Raw genomic sequence first — 20415 nt, forward strand, 5'->3', positions numbered from 1 at the left:
TCACGAAAACTGAGCTTCTGCCCGAGTAACGAAATTAGTCAAAGCTTTTAGCAGGAAAATAAATGATTACTTAAAAATCCCATTTCAGCTTTTCCGATTTTCCAAGTTCAAAACGCCTGCTGATTGTTGAAGTCTTTTTCTGGGTTTATTTTTAAGATGACATTTATGCATGGTATGGACAAGAGTTACGATTAAGATTACCAATAACTTAAGCTACCTCATACGGTTAGAGTTCCTCAAAAAAAAAAAGATTTTCTATTACTATAGATAGTAAATCACCTGCCGTGCTTTGCATGTGTGTGTGTGTGTGTGTGTATATGTATGTGAGTGTGTTTGTGTGCGAGTTTGTGTTTGATGTGACCTCAGTACGTATGAGCAATGTTATTGCCTAGACATTTGACTATATAATAGCTATAAGTACGGACACTAACTTATGGAAGTCGGACAGTGCTACAGTGCTACAGTGCTACAGTAGCCAGTAGGCAGTGTCCACTGTAACATGTGCTTGACGATCGGCAGCCTAACTACATTTGATATTTCCCTTGATATTTGTTGCCCAAAACTATGCAGCACTTTTCATCATCGATGGAAGCTCTCTCTGTTTGCCCATTTCTTCTGATTATTTCGGGCACTTTAAACGGAGGACTCGTAGATGACGATCTGCAGGACCTTCGGCTTGTTGTTCTGCGCCTCCTTCACCTCCTTCAAAATGGCATTTGTGATGGCTTCCAGGGCAGCAATATCTGGACTGTGTTCATTCTTCTTGCTGTTCCACTTGGGCATGGACACCTGTTGGCACAATTTTCGTTTATTATCGTATGTTTGTATTAGTGGCATTGCGATTTCATACCGTAAGGACCTTTTGCAGGGCTGTGTAATCGAGTCCTGTGCCCGCTGTTTCGCCCAAGCGACGTAAAGTTTCCGCCATGGGACCAGATAGCTCCTGGAAAATAGGAAAATTCAAATATTGAGTAGGCTACTCAAAAAATAAGTACAAATTTGAACTTACCTGCAGTTTGGCCCAACTGGTGGCATATTGCCGTCGCACCAGCTCAATTATGGTCGATGTCAGGGCCAGGCCAATGAGGATGTACAATGTGCACAGCAGCATGTAGTTGGGTTTCTCTGAAAAGTATGGTAAATAAATATGGTAAGTAAATGCAGTAGATGCACACTTTACAGAACCATACTTGGCACCAAATCACCGAATCCGATGGTTGTCATGGTGATGAAACAAAAGTAGAAGCCATCGAAGAATGTCCAATCATCTTCCCACAGCAGGAGAAGACCAGCTCCGGCGGCCAAGTAAACGCCCAGAAAGCCCACGGCCAAAATGGCATAGAACCAGGTTTTGCCAATGAAATTGGTAAACTTTGGCTTGGCTGGGGGGTTTATTTTGTAAAAATATGTGAGTATATAAAGTCAAATATTCAGCAATTCACACACAAATGAATTATGCTCAGAAAAAAAACCAACGGTGCGCATGAGTAATGCTTTTGAATGCAGCCGCATTAATATCACGCATACGCACTGTGCGCGCTTCTGTTTTCAATTGAATTCGCAGTTAAATAGGCAATTGTTTTTTGGTATGTTACTTACTGGGCATGTGTTTGCCAAACACAGAGACTGCGGTAGCAAACAGTCGACCCCAATCGGCAATCACGGTGAGTGTGAACGGGATGCCGATGAGGGCGAAACAAATGCAAAATACCCGACCACCGGTCGTCACTGGCACAATGTTGCCATAGCCTGGAATAATTCAATGGTAATTAGTTAAATATTCTGTTAAATATTTATCGCTCACCTATGGTGGTTAACACAGTCGATGAGAAGAACACAGCTTGCAGAATGCTCCATCGCTCGTAGGGCTCTGGAAAGTCTTTATCGGCCACAATGAGTAGCCCCCCCTCAGCCGCCTGTTGAACGGCCTGCAAGAGAGAGGATTGGTTGAGTTAATATCAAGGATAGCCTGGAGTAGGACTGCTCCAACCGCTTCGTATTTGGCCAGCTCGAAGGACAACAGCTCGTCGAGATTGTGCACTTCGGTGTTGTTCAGTATGGTGTGCAGAAAGCGCTCTCTGTGCGTTTTCACCACATCCTTCAGATGCGACAGACGCTCCACCTCCGCAGGACGTTCCAAATGGCGAAATATCTGGGCGGGGGGGAAATAGTGAAAAGTTATATACAAATCATTAGTACTTATTTTTGGGTATTCCTCAATTCTTTGATTGGCAAGCAAAAGTTTACACTATGCTAGGAATTAATAAGATTTATGCCGGGCATTTTTACATTTCAATTCCGATTAATGCTGAACTTCACCCTGTGACCCTCACCCCGACGACTAATTATAATGATGAACAATAACTTAACGATTATTTTTAATGAGCCAAACAAGAACAGCCAAGAAAAAAAAAAATGCCCATTCAGTGGAATTCGAAATGCTTTTGTTTGATGTTCCTAAGTGATGGAAAGAAACGTAAATACAACAGAATCCAATCTTCATTCAATTTCTCGCACATCATCGCTGGAAATTTGTTTAACTTGTAGTATGTTGTTTTCGATATAAAAATAGTTTGTACAAATTGATTTCCAGTTTTATTTTTAACAGCAAATCGAGCGGCGAGCCAGCAGGCGAAATGTTTGCGAAAAAAATAAAAAAAAAAACAGAGAAAACCAAAATGAATTTGGAAATTCAATTTAAATGTGTCAGACAATTTTTCTTCGGCTCACACAGACACACACTGAAAAGAAAATGGGCTAAGAAAGAAAGATATATGGGCAGCCTTGAGTGACTCGAAAGTGTTTGCATCACTTGTGACTTTGACAGAGTTGCAAATGCTTTCAATTCCTCGCACGTCTTCATTTTGATTAATTGAATTGGTGGCTGTCCATGTCCTTGCTCTTCCCCAGTTGCACATTTTTGCATTTGCTTAATTAATTCCTGTCCACCGAAATCAATCCCTCGTTCCCTGTTCCCTGTTCCCTGTTCCCTATTCCCAATCGAAAGAGGACAAGTTGTAGAATGGAGTGGTTCCATCTCATACTCATATATTATAGATAGATGTATCTGCGGCAGGAGCAAGTGGACAGATCTGTGGACAAACCAGCAGCTGAAAGTTTGCGTCTGGGTTCATTTGTGTGCTGGCGCATAAATTATAATTATTATTGGAAATGGGGTTTTCCTGGGCTCCTCTGCTCCCTTGGCTGCCTGACCACTCGGCAAACAGGGGATTCCCCTGAGTTATGATAGCACAGTGGCTGTGGGTGATGTATTCGAAAACGGTGACTGCTGTTGGTACTCTAGAATGTATCTACATATGTATCTATATAAGTTTCCCTCTTAACTTCAGCGAAGTATATAGCTTGTCTTTCTATTTGAAGTTACATTATAAACTTACAATAACTATAGCACTTGATAGCGCAACATTTACTGTGTAAATATGCGTGTGGCTGTGTTCTACAAAATATCAAATTGGGTTAAGCCGCAATCCAAATTCATGACAAGTGACTCGTTCCACCCGCTTTGCTCATAAAATCACTGTTTCGCAAAGTGACTTCCTGCACACAACTCTTTGCCCTGCGCGGCTTATGCTTATACTCGTAGTACTTGTCACTTTGTCACCCCACTTTGCACACCATAAATCACACGCAGCGGAGCCAGAGTGTGGAATCCCCAATCCCCAAACTCCAGAACCCAAAACCCAAAACCCCTGACCATCCTGACTGAGGATCTAGCCAGCCATCATCATACGTGTGCCGCAATTAACGCACGACATATGGAAATAATGGAGTGGCCCCTTCGGTGTATACACCACACAAAAATGATTAGCAAATAAATAATTAAAAAATAGTAAAAGTATATAAATATGGAGATTTACGTTGTATAGTTCTTGATTAAATTTAACAACTTTAGGCTTTAATGATTTGTATATTATTTACTTAAAATCCACATACGATTTAATACATATGTATTACTATTTAATCCATCTATATAGCATGTAAACTATATATATACCATTTAAACTATATATGTATATACAGTTTAAACTTTATATATACCATTTAAACCATAGACTATTTAAACTATAGATATTTCATTTAAAATATTTATAATCCATTAAAGCTAAATATGTATATACCATTTAAGCCACCTAAGATTTAAATATTTCTGAAATATGTATAACATGCCATAATAATTACTATGAAGCCCCCTTTTTTCCAGCGTTATTCTGGACATTCGGGGAGTGGCATTTGAAATGGAAGAGGAGGGGCAGGGAGCCCAGCTAATCCAGATTGACAAGACAGGCTAGAGACCGGAAGCAGTTTCGTAATCCGCGCCTTTACAGCTGCTCCTCTTTTGCTCTTTTTTAATGCCCCACCGCATTTTCCAGTGTCCAGCGCGATTTCTCTTCATTACCAAAGGGGGGGTAATAACAGAGATAACAAAAAAACCACAAAAAACAACAGAAAAATAAGAAAAAACAAAGCCAAGGGAGAGAAAACCCATCTAAAATATTGCTGCGCTGCCGCTATGGGTAAATAAGTATAGCAATAATGATGTAAATAAGTATAGCAATAATGATGTAAAGAAGTATAGCAATAATGATGTAAAGAAGTATAGCAATAATGATGTGCGCGCCCATTTAGCGGGCGATAATTCATTTCCGCCGCGAGCGCCCCGAAAAGCGGGCTACGGTCAGTAAACAATCCGCAGACTGAACGGCGGACTGATTTTAAGGGACAAGGTCAGGGATTGATTCCGAACACCACATCCTTGGAAGGATTCATAGGGCGTCATATTATATATATTATATGATATAGGACCCAATAACTTAGGCTTTATGTGAGCTACATACGTGGCCATGTAGTCGTAGTGGCAAGAAACTGAAGAAGTCGAGCAGGCAGGGTTATATATTTTAAGAATTATTTACTTATATGTGGAATATAAGCATATAACACTTAGTGGGTCAAAAACCTTGTTAAAAGGCCCAAAATCACAAGATTTATTGTGCGAAAGCCACGGCAAGCAAGTGTAAAATGCCCAAATAAACGAAACGTAGACGGGTTCACTCAACGCACTCTGCAAAATAGCAATAAATCTTAACCATTCGTATTTATGATTATTTACCAGAAGCGCACAGTGTTACGCGGAAAGCAAAAACAAACGGCCAACTGCATAATAAATATAAATTGGTATTATTTATTGAAAATTAGTTCCATGGGCGGCAATGACCGCCAGTGGCAGAACCCTGACCCAAACGCAGAAAGTCCTGCCAAAACGGAAGTGTTGTGAGAATGTGGAAATTGTGAGAATGTGGAAATTGTGAGAATGTGAAAATTGTGGAAAATGTGGAAAATGTGAAAATTGTGGAAAATTGTGGAAAATGCAGAAAGTGCGGAAAATGGACAACGGCGTCCGTTGGGCGCCCTTCTTGAGCTTCTGATTTCGCACCAACCTTAAATAATGTTTCATTTGCCCGCAAAAAAAAAAGAGAAGAAAAGAAAAGAAGACTTGTTTGTTTATGGGCCGTGGAAAGCGGGAAGGGCAGGAAAGGCGAAAAACACTTTTCCACATTTTCCGTATCGCCGCGCTGCTGTCGTTCGCGTTTATAGTAAATCCGCGGGCGGCTTGTTGATTTTATGAGTTTATGATTTGATACCAAATTAGACATAATTTCCACAAAACTTGTTGTTGCACGCATAAATCGCTGTCAGTCCATTAAGTTTTGATTATTTATTGAGTGCGCTTCGCTCGTCGCAATAAAACCGAATTGCCCGAGGGCTCTTGGCCCAAAAGATCTATTGTAAGATTTAACGATCGCACTTGTTAAGTGATTTGATGGCAATGCTGCCAAAATTGCCAAAAACTCGGCATCTCTGCGTTCGCATAATAATAACTAACTGAAAAGATAAAATCCAGTATTTGTTTCATGGGAATGTGCGATTTTACAAATTGTTCAAACCAATAAAAGGGAATACTTTAAACAAATCAAATCATTCCGCATCGTATGACTATTATTTTATTAAATGGCTGGTAATCTGCCAGCGAGGCGTAGTAAATAATTGCTAAGCAAAACAATCACAGCACGAGGCACTTGTAACAACATTTAGACTCCCAGGCAAACACTTCAAGGAATCCCCCAATCCCAAACCCACCCAATTCAAGCCAAGTTAACTTGGCTCGTTGACACACGGATTGCCGGAAGAAGGCCCAATTATGATGGTAAATGTATAAACGCTTATGGCTTTTTATTGCCAACAGCACAGCAGCCCGAGGAGCACCGCCCGCTGTGGGCCACTCCATTCGCACTTTTGCCCACTTGACATATTTATGCGTACTTATTATGGCCAAGGCCGAGAAGGCACCGAAATATGGGCAGAGTTGAAAAAAAAACAACAATAAAGGGAATAAAAAGAAAGAAAAAAAAACAAAAAAATAACAGAAGACTGAAATCAAATTAAAGTCCAAAGGAATGATAATGCCGGAGTGAGCTGTAGCCCCACCTGCGGTTAATTAACCAATTCCGGACACAATGGCCGGCGGAAAGCGGCAAGAGCAAGTGCCATTCCTGGAGCGCCGCCGTCTATTTGGATGTTCATTTTATGGTAATGCCATCGCCTGACCCAGATAACCAAACGCCATCGCCATCGCACAGTGCTCATCCATGGACTGGGCGTGGTGGTGATTCGCTGGCAAATGCCAGTGATTGCCATCATTGTCGGGTCTGGACACAGCCAGTCACATGGCCAGATGACCACGTTGCTGATTAGCGGCGAGTTTTCGAATGAAATGGGAAATCATCACAGGAATTGGAAATCAGCAGCAATATGCTGATTAGTAAGCCCAAATTGAACAAATACTATTAATAGTTAGAGATGTTTTTTATAATGTAATGGTAATATTACTATAAATAAATGGTTCAGTTTTCAATTGAATTAGTTGGTTATAAATTCAATTATTTTTAAAAGGCAGTTATATGAATTAATTTTAGGAACTCCCAGAATCAGCAATCACTTCACTCAATCTAAAGCCGACTTTCAGTTCTGTGAGCTGCTTGGGGTAAAAAAAAAAATCATAACAAATGCGACGCAAGTGGAGGCCACACTCAACCTTTGACCCCGGCCCCCCAGAATGACCCACCCTCTTTGCGTGTCCATCAGCACGTGACAAGCGAACGGAGGCGGCGGAAAAGCCCAAAGCCCAAATAAAAAAGGAACAGGAAATCGCAGAGGTGGCTGCCATTTGCATGCCACGACAACAAATCAGCTGTTGGGACTAATATCCATATATATGTATACGATATGTACATTTTATACACTCCAACACACACTTGCCCCCGCCCCCTCCCCCGCTCACCTGACTGACTGGCTGTTTTCGCATGTAAGTTCCGCCTTTGATTTGTGCGCGTCTGCGGCGCGTTTTTTACCGCTCCGCGATTTGCGATGTGCGTTGTGCGAGTGAGCCAAACATGGCAGCGCCATCCAGAAGCAGAAAGATTACGTCCGTCGGATCGAAACGGAGCTCTTCGGATTGCGTGCCACATGGCAGGGCATGTCAGGGGGGTGAGGGGGTAGAAGTAAGTGTAGAGGTAGGGGAAGGGGATGGGCATGGTCGCGGGGGTGGGGGCGGAGGCTGGCGATGGATGCCACTCACGACAGCAGGCGATAGTATCGCAGACTTAACTACAAAACATAGATTGCATTCCAAAGCTATATATAATATACGGAATATGAATAAATAATATACCCATAATATAAGTAATTATAATAAATATAATAATATAAATGCTGCTCACAACTAACAACTTCGCGTGTCCAAATAAAAGAGATTCGTGGAAAACAAGAAAGCTCTAGTTGCGCCATAAATATGCAGTGTTTAAAGTTGTTATTTCTACATAATTCCAAATAATGCGAGGAATATAAAATGAGTCATGAATTCGGACGGGCCAAATTAGGAAGATTTCTACCCCGAAAAGTCACCTGCTCTTCGCTGCCAAATATCTCGAGATTCCAACATGCCAACTTCTCAAGTGTCTTAATGAGCGAACGATACAGCGAAAATGAAAACACACACATCACATCGCATACAATAATGATGGCTCGAACATAATGAAGTGCTAGGCAAATTTCGTGGACAGCCAAGAGTGATAGTTTTTTAATTTTCTCATTATGAGCTGGGTTATTGTAGTCATAGCCTCCACCTCCACCTCCACCTCCACCCATTCCTCTGCTTTGGCATCTGTCCATGGGCAAAAGGGGGGTGATGGACGCTGACTTTTGATTGACACTGTGTTGTGGCCAGCTGCCGGATGAATTTGTTGGCTAATGAGATTGCTGTTCTTGGCTGTTCTTATTCTTGTTCGTGGCCCACGATGATTTGTGGGTTTCACTCGCGCATATTTCACACATTATTTGATTTTATTTTCAATTTGCAAGCGATGGCATCATTTCAGTCATGAAACTGATAGCTTTTACTGACGGTTGTGGGAAACACTAATAAGTTGGCCTTAAGAGTCTTGCATATGGCTGTCTATATAAATCTCGCGTCTTGTTTGAATCTAAGTAATCCAGCAAAAGGTTAAAGTAAAAGCAAGGAAGCAAGCTGTCAAAAACTTAATTTAACTTAACAAAGTTACACATAAGTCCGGTGCCAAATTTGTTTGGCCTTCGGCGTCGTAAGTCCAAGTCCCACCAACATTGTATGAACTCTGGAACGCTGGCAATTTACATAATCGACTTGTGTAACTTTCATAACTCTGGTGCCCCCCTTTTCAATAAGTTAAACTTTAATGCATTTTGCCGCTTGTCAGAGTTCAGCAAAGTATTACATCCATCTATTTACTCGCTGCTGAAGTGCGTAAGTGTTTTTATCGTTTGCCGCTTGTCGTTCACATTACTTTTGCGGAAAATATGCTGAGTTTGCCGCGAAACTTTGAACCCAAACCCCGTCACACGCTGCGTATGCGCATTATGTGCATTTAGCGCACACTCGCGGCCACACACAGCAAGTCATCATCAATCAACGCCAATTCGACATGCAAAAAATGTTGCACGCAACTTTTCCACGGCAGCGCTATCGGCTTGAGTTCCTATCAACTTTAAGTTACCCATTGAACTTGGGAAAATGTTATGTGGCATCAGTTTGCCATTAAATAGGAAAGTATTGGAAAATCTAGTCTTGCAATGGGAATTTCAATGAATATCTGCAGCATTTCCCTTGGACCAGCATGCTCTATTGATACCGCGGGAAAACCTTTTAAGGATCTGCTACTGCCTCTGCGTTTTCCCTTCGAAATTGAGTTGCTTCGACTTGGAATCGCGTGCTGCCTGATGTCTGAGATTGTGTCGACTTGCGACTTGCGGGCAAAGAAGTAAAACAATCAAAGCCGCGTCAATGCTCAAGTGAGAGGAGGGAGTAGGGGGGTAGGGGTTCGAATTGGCCCAGTTAAGAGTGGAAGATGGAGCTGGAGCAGCTGGAGGTGGGTTAATGGGACTGGCTGGCTCGGATTTTGGCTTAGCAGCGATTCTGATGCAGCACGCAAGGCGCCACAATGGCCGGGTCTAAAAAGTTGACCGAGTTCTAGTTGCCTCTTTTTTTTGTTTTTTGGCCACAAACTCCTGTGCGCTGGCTTCTTTTGCTGGCAAGGCTCCTAACTTTTGGTAATTGGTGCGGTGCAAATGGGTGAAAGTGTTTGCAGTGTAGCTGCGGGAAAGGAACTTCGCAATTCGAATTCCTCCTATTTGAAAGCTAATAAACAATAATCTTTTACCACCACATAAACAAGTGTTTTTTTCACTGAAATCAATGGAATAAATATGGGGAATCAGACATGGCAAAGAGCTCATAGAGCAGAGATCAAAGTCAGTTGCTCATATAGCTGTCTTCTAGTGCGAGCTATCATATGAAAGAAATCATAATGAGCATCTGGATTTGATCACACGCCCAACGATTCTTGCTAATAAAAATGTTGCAATTCTATTAATAAATCGCATTTAAGCATTAAATAAATTCCGGTATAAAATTTAAATATTAAAGATATGAAATACCCTTTAGTGCCGAAAAAAAAAAATCGAAGAGCATTGATTCAGTCTCTATGCAAATTGTTGCATGTTTTCCTTTGCTTAACTGGAGTACTTTCCCCAACTCCTGTTCAATTATGCTAATTCGCCGTCGAACGTTTTGTTATAAGCCACTTCCACCCACTTCCTGCCCCTTTCTCCCAATTACACCCACCCACGAAAAAAAAAAACACAAAAGGAAAAAAAAGTGAAAATAACAAGACTTTGAGAAGAGCAACAACAACCTTGACATGCCAACTCCACATAAAATTGCTTGCTTGTTTCCATGTTGGTTTTTGTTTTCTTTACCTTGTTGCCAATTTAAATTTCACACCACAAATTCGTAATATTCGAAGAATGAAAGAAGCAACGATATAATGCAAAGAAAATAAATAAATCAAAACAGCGGCAGCGGCAGCAGTAGTTTATTATTTTAATTTGCTAATAAATTGTATAAATTATTAATGCCAGCACATTTTCTATGGCCAGTTTGTTTTGGCAGACATACGGCCAACAATCATCATCATAATTATACTGCGATTCTGCAAATAGTTTACAAATGATTTTCAATTTATTTCCGCGAGCTGGGAGCGTGAACGAGAATTCTTCAAATTTATTTGCTTCACGCTTAAAGATAGAAACCGAAACGAGCGGCGAATATGCTACATGGTAGCATACAACAACAAAAAAAATAAGAAAATCACGCATACGCATATTACTCATACGCCTCGTGCGCCGCAAAAAAAAACAAGCATAACAACAACAACAAAAAACAGCAGCAGCGCCGAAAAAGAAAATAAAGGTGAGAATGATGCGAGCAAGCAAACAATGCGGAAAACTGAAAGTGATAGTGATGCTCGGGGGTTAATTGAGGACCGAGTGGGTTAATTGTCGCTACTCCCAAGGGGCGTGTGCCCCGCCCATAAAACAATGACGTTTCTGCCGGCAAAAAAAGTGTGGGATGAGCATAAAAAAAAATGTGTAAGAAAACACGAACGTTTAAATGGCAAATAAATAAAATGGCAAATGTAAATAGTGTCCGTCTGGCGGAAAATGCAATGGAATTTCCTTGGCGACGGAAAATTCAAAATGACTGCCAAAAAAGTTTATAAAATCTTGGAGCAACAATTTGCCTAGCAAACGAAACGGTTCTTTGTAGAAACAGTACAAACAGAATCAGCCTTTCAAAGTGAATAGCTTTCAAATAGGTAGTAAGAAAGAGGATTTCCATTCACAAAATGATACAAATGTTTAAAAATATTTAACGCTGAAATCGTTTATTTTGCAAAAAGTTTACGAATAACTTTTGCATCACTTGAAATGATTTGCAGAAAAAGTTGCTGCGAAAACATGCGTGTCAAATGGCCGACCATCAATTTCTCGCACTCCCAAAGTACATAAATTCGCCACAGAATTCTGGCCAGACTTATAAGCGAAATATGTATAAAAAAAAAGGAAATATAAAAAAACAATTAAAAGTAAAAACTGATAAACGCGATGAACCAACTGGCTGGGACATTAACGATTGATTGATGGACCCAGCTTCCAGCGGATCGGGGCTAACTGCTCCATGCACTTGGTGACCTGGATCGTGTGCACATCCACTATATATGTATGTACACATATATCAATGCCATATACATATAGTATATATCTGCCACATATTCGATGTGAGTGTTTCCCCAAATGAGTCAATTCGATGCTTATTCATTTCGTATTTATGAATGCAGGGATGGCACACGCGACGCCGCAGAATCTCTTGATTTTTTGTTGAATATAAATTCATTTCACAGTTGGCGAGCGGCCGCATAAATCTGTCCCATACTTGTCACCTGCCTGTCGCCGCATAATTTGTTAATCATTTTACGGCTCTTCAGCGCAAACCAACTCGAACCACCCACCCACTTGATGTGCTGTATTTTCCTGGCCGCTGGCCAAAAATAATTTGTATCTCGTGCCACTTGACACATGTAAAACAAAAAAAAGGAAAAGAGGCTCGTTCCATTCTTGCGTGTTAAATTGCTGATGGCTTTCCACTTTTCGCCCTCGAAACGATTCGACTATGACTGGCGATATCTGTGTGATCTGTGTGCCCTTTTCGGTTGCAAATTGAATGGCGCTTGGTATGCCTCATGCGTTGCAAGGATGTGAAAGTGCCGCTTAATACACTTGAAACACTTCGGTCCGACTTTGTTTATTTCCCCCATCTTGTGTCGCATGTTTCACTGTCCCGCATCGAATCGCTTGGATTGTCATTGTTTAGATTGTTCGGTGAGTTTGGGTAAAGTTTCGGTTTCGGCAAATGGAGCGTACATGATTGGAATTTGCAAGAAGGTTTTTTTTTTTTTTTTTTTTTATTTATTAAGTGAAGAATCTGTACATCATATATTGTATCTTAACATCACAGGGGAGAAATATTCTAGGGGTAACCAAACACTGTATACAAATTAGTGAAGTAGGAGCATATATGCATAGCAGTTTTTACTGCTGTCCAAATGTCTTGGCAAAGCCTTGCCTTTTGAGTCGTCTCAGAGGTCGAGCGGGGATAAGACGTCTTGCAAGAAGGCTGCTATGACTCTGTAGTCTGTCACTGTATCGACTTCTGTGTCTCCCAATTTGTTCCTCAACTGTGTAGAGATTGAGGTCCTTATGGAGTGTAGAGTTCCGTACGTACCAGGGGCAGTTGGTTATTTGTCGCAGTGCTCGATTTTGCATCACCTGGATTCGTTTGTAATTTGATTTGGCTGCGATTCCCCAAATCTGGATCCCGTATAACCAGATCGGTAGGATACAGTGCGCATATACAGCTCTTTTGCATCTCAGCGAGAGGGTGTTCCTTCTGTTCATGAGCCATCTCAGTTGTTGTGATCTGCGACCACATTTCTTTACTGCATTTTTGAGATGCGGCCCAAAGGTGAGGCGTTTATCCAGTGTTATACCTAGATATGTTGCTTGCAGCGGCTGGTCTAGTGTAACTCCTTCTAGCTGGAGTGGGGGTGTTTTTTTGATGAGCGTTTTCAATGTGAAACATAGATTTGTGGTTTTCGTTGCATTTATTTTTAGATTCCACCGTTTACACCAGGCTGCCAGAGCATTAATGTATTCTTGCATTCCTTTCGCTGCCTCTCTGCTGTCCCCAGAGTTATACACCACTGCGATGTCATCTGCATAGGTTGCCATAAGAGCCTTGTAGGGTGCTTCCATGTGATCGTAGTTCGGGCAAGGGATATCTGCAGTGTACAAGGAGTATAGAAGTGGTCCAAGGACGCTGCCCTGTGGGACTCCAGCTCTCATTGGATATACGGAAGAGTAGTTATTCCTCACTGTGATTTTAAATTCTCGTCCCTCTAGATATGACTTTAAAATACAGAAGTAGGGCGCAGGAAGCATGGTCTTTATCTTGCATAATAATCCAACATGCCATACTTTGTCGAAGGCAGCCTATAATATAAATATAATAGCCTATGATATAAATATAACAGCCTATAATATAAATATAATACACTATGATATAAATATAACAGCCTATAATATAAATATAATAGCCTATGATATAAATATAACAGCCTATAATATAAATATAATAGCCTACATTATAAATAAGTAGCCTGCATATTCACTTATACCTGAGTTCACCACTGTCTTAACCTAATCATAATACAATAACTTAATTACATAAAACATAATCATAGCAAACTTAATCGTATAAGATATTATAGATATTATTATATTATAGATATCATAATATTATAGATATCATAATATTATAGATATCATAATATTATAGATATCATAATATTATAGATATCATAATATTATAGATATCATAATATTATAGATATCATAATATTATAATATTATAGATATCATAATATTATAGATATCATAATATTATAGATATCATAATATTATAGATATCATAATATTATAGATATCATAATATTATAGATATCATAATATTATAGATATCATAATATTATAGATATCATAATATTATAGATATCATAATATTATAGATATCATAATATTATAGATATCATAATATTATAGATATCATAATATAATATCATAATATCATAATATCATAATATCATAATATCATAATATCATAATATCATAATATCATAATATCATAATATCATAATATCATAATATCATAATATCATAATATCATAATATCATAATATCATAATATCATAATATCATATTATTATATTATCATAATATCATAATATCATAATATCATAATATCATAATATCATAATATCATAATATCATAATATCATAATATCATAATATCATAATATCACAATATCACAATATCACAATATCACAATATCACAATATCACAAGTATCACAAGTATCACAAGTATCACAAGTATCACAAGTATCACAAGTATCACAATATCAATAATATAATAATATAATAATATAATAATATAATAATATAATAATATAATAATATAATAATATAATAATATAATAATATAATAATATAATAATATAATAATATAATAATATAATAATATAATATAATAATATAATAATATAATAATATAATAATAATTTACCTCCTAACATACCTGGTCAAGTCCATGGTGCACTGCATCCAGATCGACGACGGGATGTCCACATGGCCTCTGGAACCACTATCACACACACAGACACACAAACTACTACTTTTACTAACACACTTAAATTTCCGGTCAACTGATCTGCGTTCTGCCAGAGCGGCTATCCCATGAGGATTGAGTCAGAACTGATTGGGAATTATATGTATTGGTGGACGAAATTTTTTTTTACATTTCATTAATTATGTAAAATTATGTCAAGTATGTCAATTACATTGTATACAACATATGTTTTGATATGTTTTATGTTTAGCGTTGAATGTTACCTATGTTTCAATGTTGCAAATTCATTGTTGCACATTCAATGTTGCAAATTTAATGTTGCAAATTCAATGTTGCTAATTCAATGTTGCAAATTCAATGTAGCTTATTCAATGTTGCAAATTCAATGTTGCAAATTTAATGTTGCAAGTTTAATGTTGCAAATTCAATGTTGCAAATTCATTGTTGCACATTCATTGTTGCCAATTCAATGTTGCACATTCAATGTCGCAAATTCAATGTTGAATATTCAATGTTGTAAATTCAATGTTGCAACTTCAATGTTGCAAATGTTATGTTGCATTTTTAATGTTGTAAGTTTAGTGTTACATGTCACATATGTACATATATATCACTGAATTGTTGCATGTTATAATTGTCGATTTTCCTTTGTTAAATATTTGTTGTTCATTGATAATTATTGAATAATTGTAAAACATCAATTGTTGCCATTCTTTTCCATATATTAATATTTAGTTTTCTTGGAAATACTATGTTGCAAAATTTAAGACGATTTAGCTAAATAAATACTTTATCTGCCATTTCTTCCTCTGTTCAAGCAATCCGTGAATTGCTGGAAAAACAAGCTCTGACACCCCAGGAAAGCAAGACGTTGCCGCTTAATTGAGCAAGAAGGTTGTCTCCCAAAAAAAAAGTGTTGCATAGCTTTGGGCGCTGGACCATCGTGGTTTCATTAGCAAACCAAATCAAATGGACTTTGGGTATTTCATCACTTGTGGTGAAAGGATACAAAGCAAATAATTTAATTTACGAAGCAAAAATATTAAATTTATTATAAAAAGGTTTTAAATTGAACTTAAGCTAAGGCCTATGAGCTTAACCATCTTTTGTTTATTGTTATCCAACCTTTTGTGTGCTTGATGGCGGGCAAAAAGAAAATTGTCAAAATAAGCTCCTAATGTGAGCCTGACGTGATTTTCCCGCGTTTCCCTCCTCGCGCTTTTTGCCCTTTCTCTTCTTCTTCTTCGCCTTTGCTTTTCCTGCTGCAAACATCCGCGATGGAAATGCGGAAAAGCGAAAGAGCGGAAAGCGTCTATTGGGCCGTGCCTAGTTCCTGACTTTTGGCTTTTGGCTTTTGGTTTTTGGTGTTTTAGTGCTTTGCTGTTTGGATTGCGTTCAAGGCCAAGAAGCAAATTGGCCTCGATATGAAAAATTATTTCTGGGCAGGCTTGGATGGGTCAGTTAATCAGATAACACCAGCACACACATGCGAAAATCCACATATAAGACAATACAGCCGCCGTCAAGCATATATATTTTCCAAAGATCACTTAAACTTAATGTGAAATGTGGTAACTATTTAGCATCTAAGTATTTCTTAATGATTTATATCAATTTATCTCATTATATCACATCATTTCATTGTTCGTTGTTCTTTTGACTAGTGTTAATTTTTCTCTAATGTATACATCATTACTGCAGCTGGTTGCTAATAAGTTGGCCTTTGCTGTCTCTGTCCACTGGAAAGAAAGGGAAGAAAGTGGGGAAATGGGCTGGGTTGACTCGAGTCTAATTGGCCGTTTTGTTGTTTTGGCCAGCAACTTAATTCACTCGGCCTCTAACTTTTTCCGCTGGACAACTTTTGACAAAGTGAAATTTTTCACTCACACACACACACGCAAACACACTGAGACAGAAGCAGATAGAAAGCACACACACACACACACGCACACAAGCGTGAAGGGAATCGACGACGCCTTGAAGTATGCTACAAAATGCTAATTAAAATGATTTATGGCCACTCATCCCACTTTTCCTCTTTTTTTTTTTTTTTTTTGCCATATGTGAAAGGGAGGCTGTTGGCTCGTAATTCGAGACCCACTCCTTTGAACCCCATGGGAATTTGGCTTAATTAATAAATAAACTTGCTCATGTCGGCGGAGGAAAATGGAAGCGAACCCATTAAATAGATAAATGTCAATTGCTTCATGGCCAGCTCGTCAACAAAAGCAATTAAAACTTTATGTGTTTGTGCCCCAAAAAATAAGTGTTTTCACTTTAAAGTGGCTTATCTCCGGAAAAAGGAGACGGCCGAAAGGATGACGCCATGAGCTTAGTACTATTGCTGCAATATTTTAAAAGATTTCTATATAAATGTTTTTTATAAATTAAAGTTTAAGTTCTTACTTTAAAAAGACAAATAAAGAAATAAAGAAAAAGGCTATTTTTAAGCACATGTTGGTGTATTTTTACACAACATCCAAAGATCATAATTCAAAGCTATTTATGGGACCAAAAACTTTTGTTGAAACTTATACTAGTACTGAAGAAAACGCGATGGGTATCAAAAGTTTTTGTCGCTGGTCAAGTGGCTGAAACTGATTTCCGGCATCGGAAAACATTGAAGAAAAACTGTGAGACAAGTTGAATGACATGTGATATGCTGATGTGGACACTTCCGTTCACGTCACAGGATTCATTTCCGTTTGAAGGGTTAAGTAAGTGGCAAAAATCAAAGCGTTAACTTTGAAGTTGGACATTTACTGTCACGTGGCACATAAATTAGGAACTATTATGATTGGTAAACGGTCAAAATGTGTGCCTCTTTTATATTTTTTTATTCTAAAAACCATTACACATTAGAATTTCAACAGCTTAAATGCATTTTTTTTTCAGTTTATGAGGATGAGGAAAAGATCAAGCGATTGAGGCCTCGGGAAATCGGAACATAAAACAAATGCCATTCACCGTGTGAATTTGAATTTGAAATAAATTTGATGAGCCATTTAAGTGAGCAGTGCGCATAATTGGCCAACATGTGGTGTGTGTGTGTGGCCAAGAGATGGAAGGGTCGGAAAATTGGAAAAACTCGGGAAGGGTGCTTTGGGTGGGCGATTCCTCGACAATCCATATGAATGCGAATGTGTTGCCTGATTAATGCAGGGCTTTAGTTGCCAGAAATCTGCGCAAATCGCCCGATATTTCAGCGAGGTGTTGATTGGGCCAAGATAATGCTGCGCGGATTTTCAACTTGATGTGGCCCAGATAAATCGAGGAATTCAACGCACCATGAATCATCATTAGTTGCCAAGGCAGTCAGTCAGTCAGTCGATGGAAGTACGAGTACATAGGAATATAGTCGATTTGCCCCATACACATGCTTGAGTTTTTACGATTAATTCAATGAATAATCATTTTAGATAATCAAGCCAAGGGTAGCATTTTGTTAACTAAGCCCATTTTTTGACGCATTTAATAACATTGTTTTAAGGTGAACATATTTGCGGCCTCTTAGGCACTGATTTTTCATGTCAATCTAGACACAACAAATAGCCCGCTTTCAATGCCCTTAATGATGAGTTACTTCAGTGCGTATGGGTCCAATTATGGAATGTCATACCTCGTTGAGTTCGTAATTAAATTTCCAATCAAACTGTGTTTTCAAAAAAAAATTATATTTTTGAAAATTTTTTTTTCAATTCTTGACCATGATTTTTGAGTTGTTGCCGAAAATCGTGTTTCTACGACTATAAATATGAGTATTTTGATCATAACATTCAAAGTATTGGTCCAAAAATGGAAAGTCTTACCTCGTTGAGTTCGTAATTAAATTTCCTATCAAACTGTGTTTTCAGAAAAAACTTTTTTTTTTTTTCAAATTTTTTTTCAATTTTTGACCATGATTTTTGAATTGTTGCCGAAAATCGTGTTTCTGCGACTATAAATATGAGTATTTTGATCATAACATTCGAAGTATTGGTCCAAATATGGAATGTCATACCTCGTTGAGTTCGTAATTAAATTTCCTATCAATCTGTTTTCAGAAAAAAATTATTTTTTTTTCAAATTTTTTTTTCAATTTTTGATGATGATTTTTGAATTTTTGTGTATATATATAAGACATCCTCGATAAGCTTCGACATCCATTCATTTGGCTCATTTTGCCCAGCACCCACACCATCGCCAATTGCTGGAGTCCGCGGAAATTGAGAGGCAATGTAACAAATACCTTCCCGGCACGACACTTGGCCATATGTCAAGTCGTGGGACACAGCAATTAGGGCTCCCGGCTGCTATTGCCATCTATTGGCGCGGATTAACTGCAGCTCGTGGTTTGCAGTCATGGACAACTGGCGGCATCAGTTCCAAATACCCATATATAAGTACGAGTATATACACACATATATATCTACATATATGTTGGCCAAGAGCTGAAACCGCGACGTCATTGGCGAAAATGTAAATGTTTAGACAAGGCCAAAAAGGCCTGGACGTGGTCCGCATGATGCAGTGCCTCCTGCTCCGCCGTCCAGACAGATTTGGGCGTCTGGATGTGTGGATATGTGGATATGTGGATATTTGTGTGCAGTGGCAATTAGGGGAGGCGGGGCACTTAAATGTACAAAATAGTTTTATGACTTAATTTTGGGCTAATTTTTACTATTTCCCACTGCAATAAATTTGCGCTCTGTTTGGGTTATTGTTTTTATTCGCATTCGTACAGTACGCGATCGATGCATTCATAATTTATATTCAAATATTCAATGTACTACTTTCAATATTTCACATTTATTTCAATGAGACAGCATTGTTGGTTTTATGTATTTCAAATTGTAAATTAAATAGGTTTCTTACACTGTAAGTGTTTTGAAAAAGAGCATTTTAGTGGTTTTAGGTATATATTAGGCCCCAGTTAATTCCCCTCTTCGATGGGGCACTGTAATTGTGTGTGTTTTGCATTTCTTCCTTGCCCCAAACAATTTGAATGCCAGCAGTTTTCGGCTTTTGGCCCAACAACACACAAATCATTTTGCATGTTCGCGGCAGCCGCAAAAGGCAAGCCAATAAGCAAAAAAAATAAGAAATAAATAAATAAAAACATTGAAAATAATTAAATATTTGCTTAGTTATGTTCGGGTCTGGTGGGTGCCCATGGAACACACGTTCGCTTACCAATCCGCCCACGCCGCAGTAAATGGACAGGGAGACGAGCAGTCCGATGTGATTGAGCGCCGACTTCCACTTCACCGACTGCCAGCAGGCGCTGCTCCTTCGCCGTCCGCCGCCCGCTCCCTTGGCCACGCCCCCGCCCTCGGCGGCATCCACACGGCGGTCCAGGTGCTTGAGCTTCTCCAGCAGCTCGGTGCTGGCCTCATCCTGCGAATCGTACTCCTTCACCGTCACCTTCTTCATCGGCATTCTCCACTCCGCTTTTTTTATGCTTGACCTGGCTTATGCCCAAATTACTTGCACTATCATTTAATTATTTATTGATATCTATTTCAATTTCTCTTTTGGTTTTCAGGGGCCCGGCCCGCCTTGATGCAGTGCGTCCAACATTTCTCGGGCAGCTCTCTCACGCAAATGGGGCAATTTTTGAAATGTTTCGCACTCGCGCCAAATGCTCTGGAAATCGACGCAGCCCCAGAATCGCGAGGACAACCAACCGTCAACAAGTCAAAGTTGCGACTGTTTTGCTTTTGGCGCTGCATTGGATACTTG

At 39.0% G+C, this 20415-nt stretch overlaps 1 protein-coding gene across 1 annotated transcript; it reads right to left on the minus strand.

Annotated features, from left to right (window-relative positions):
* Positions 1-144: 144 nt before the first annotated feature.
* LOC120456559 (TWiK family of potassium channels protein 7) lies at positions 145-20158 on the minus strand. Its single transcript, XM_039643439.1, has 8 exons — positions 19867-20158; positions 1991-2152; positions 1805-1928; positions 1600-1749; positions 1191-1382; positions 1010-1125; positions 851-943; positions 145-789 (listed from the first exon to the last, which is right to left on the minus strand). The coding sequence occupies exons 1-8, from the start codon at positions 20110-20112 to the stop codon at positions 634-636; spliced, it is 1239 nt and encodes a 412-aa protein (XP_039499373.1). The 5' UTR covers positions 20113-20158; the 3' UTR covers positions 145-633.
* Positions 20159-20415: the final 257 nt, after the last annotated feature.

Source organism: Drosophila santomea, chromosome X, assembly GCF_016746245.2.
Source record: "Drosophila santomea strain STO CAGO 1482 chromosome X, Prin_Dsan_1.1, whole genome shotgun sequence".
Lineage (NCBI taxonomy): Eukaryota > Metazoa > Arthropoda > Insecta > Diptera > Drosophilidae > Drosophila > Drosophila santomea.

Bases quoted from the DNA above. Each gene is read 5' to 3' on its own strand.
- LOC120456559 (XM_039643439.1), bottom strand. From the start codon at position 20,112: ATGCCGATGAAGAAGGTGACGGTGAAGGAGTACGATTCGCAGGATGAG. The intron at 2,153-19,866 runs GTAAGCGAACGT...CCCCCCGCCCAG, and splicing joins ACTGCGGCGTGGGCGGATTG to ATATTTCGCCATTTGGAACG. The intron at 944-1,009 runs GTAAGTTCAAAT...CCTATTTTCCAG, and splicing joins CCAGTTGGGCCAAACTGCAG to GAGCTATCTGGTCCCATGGC.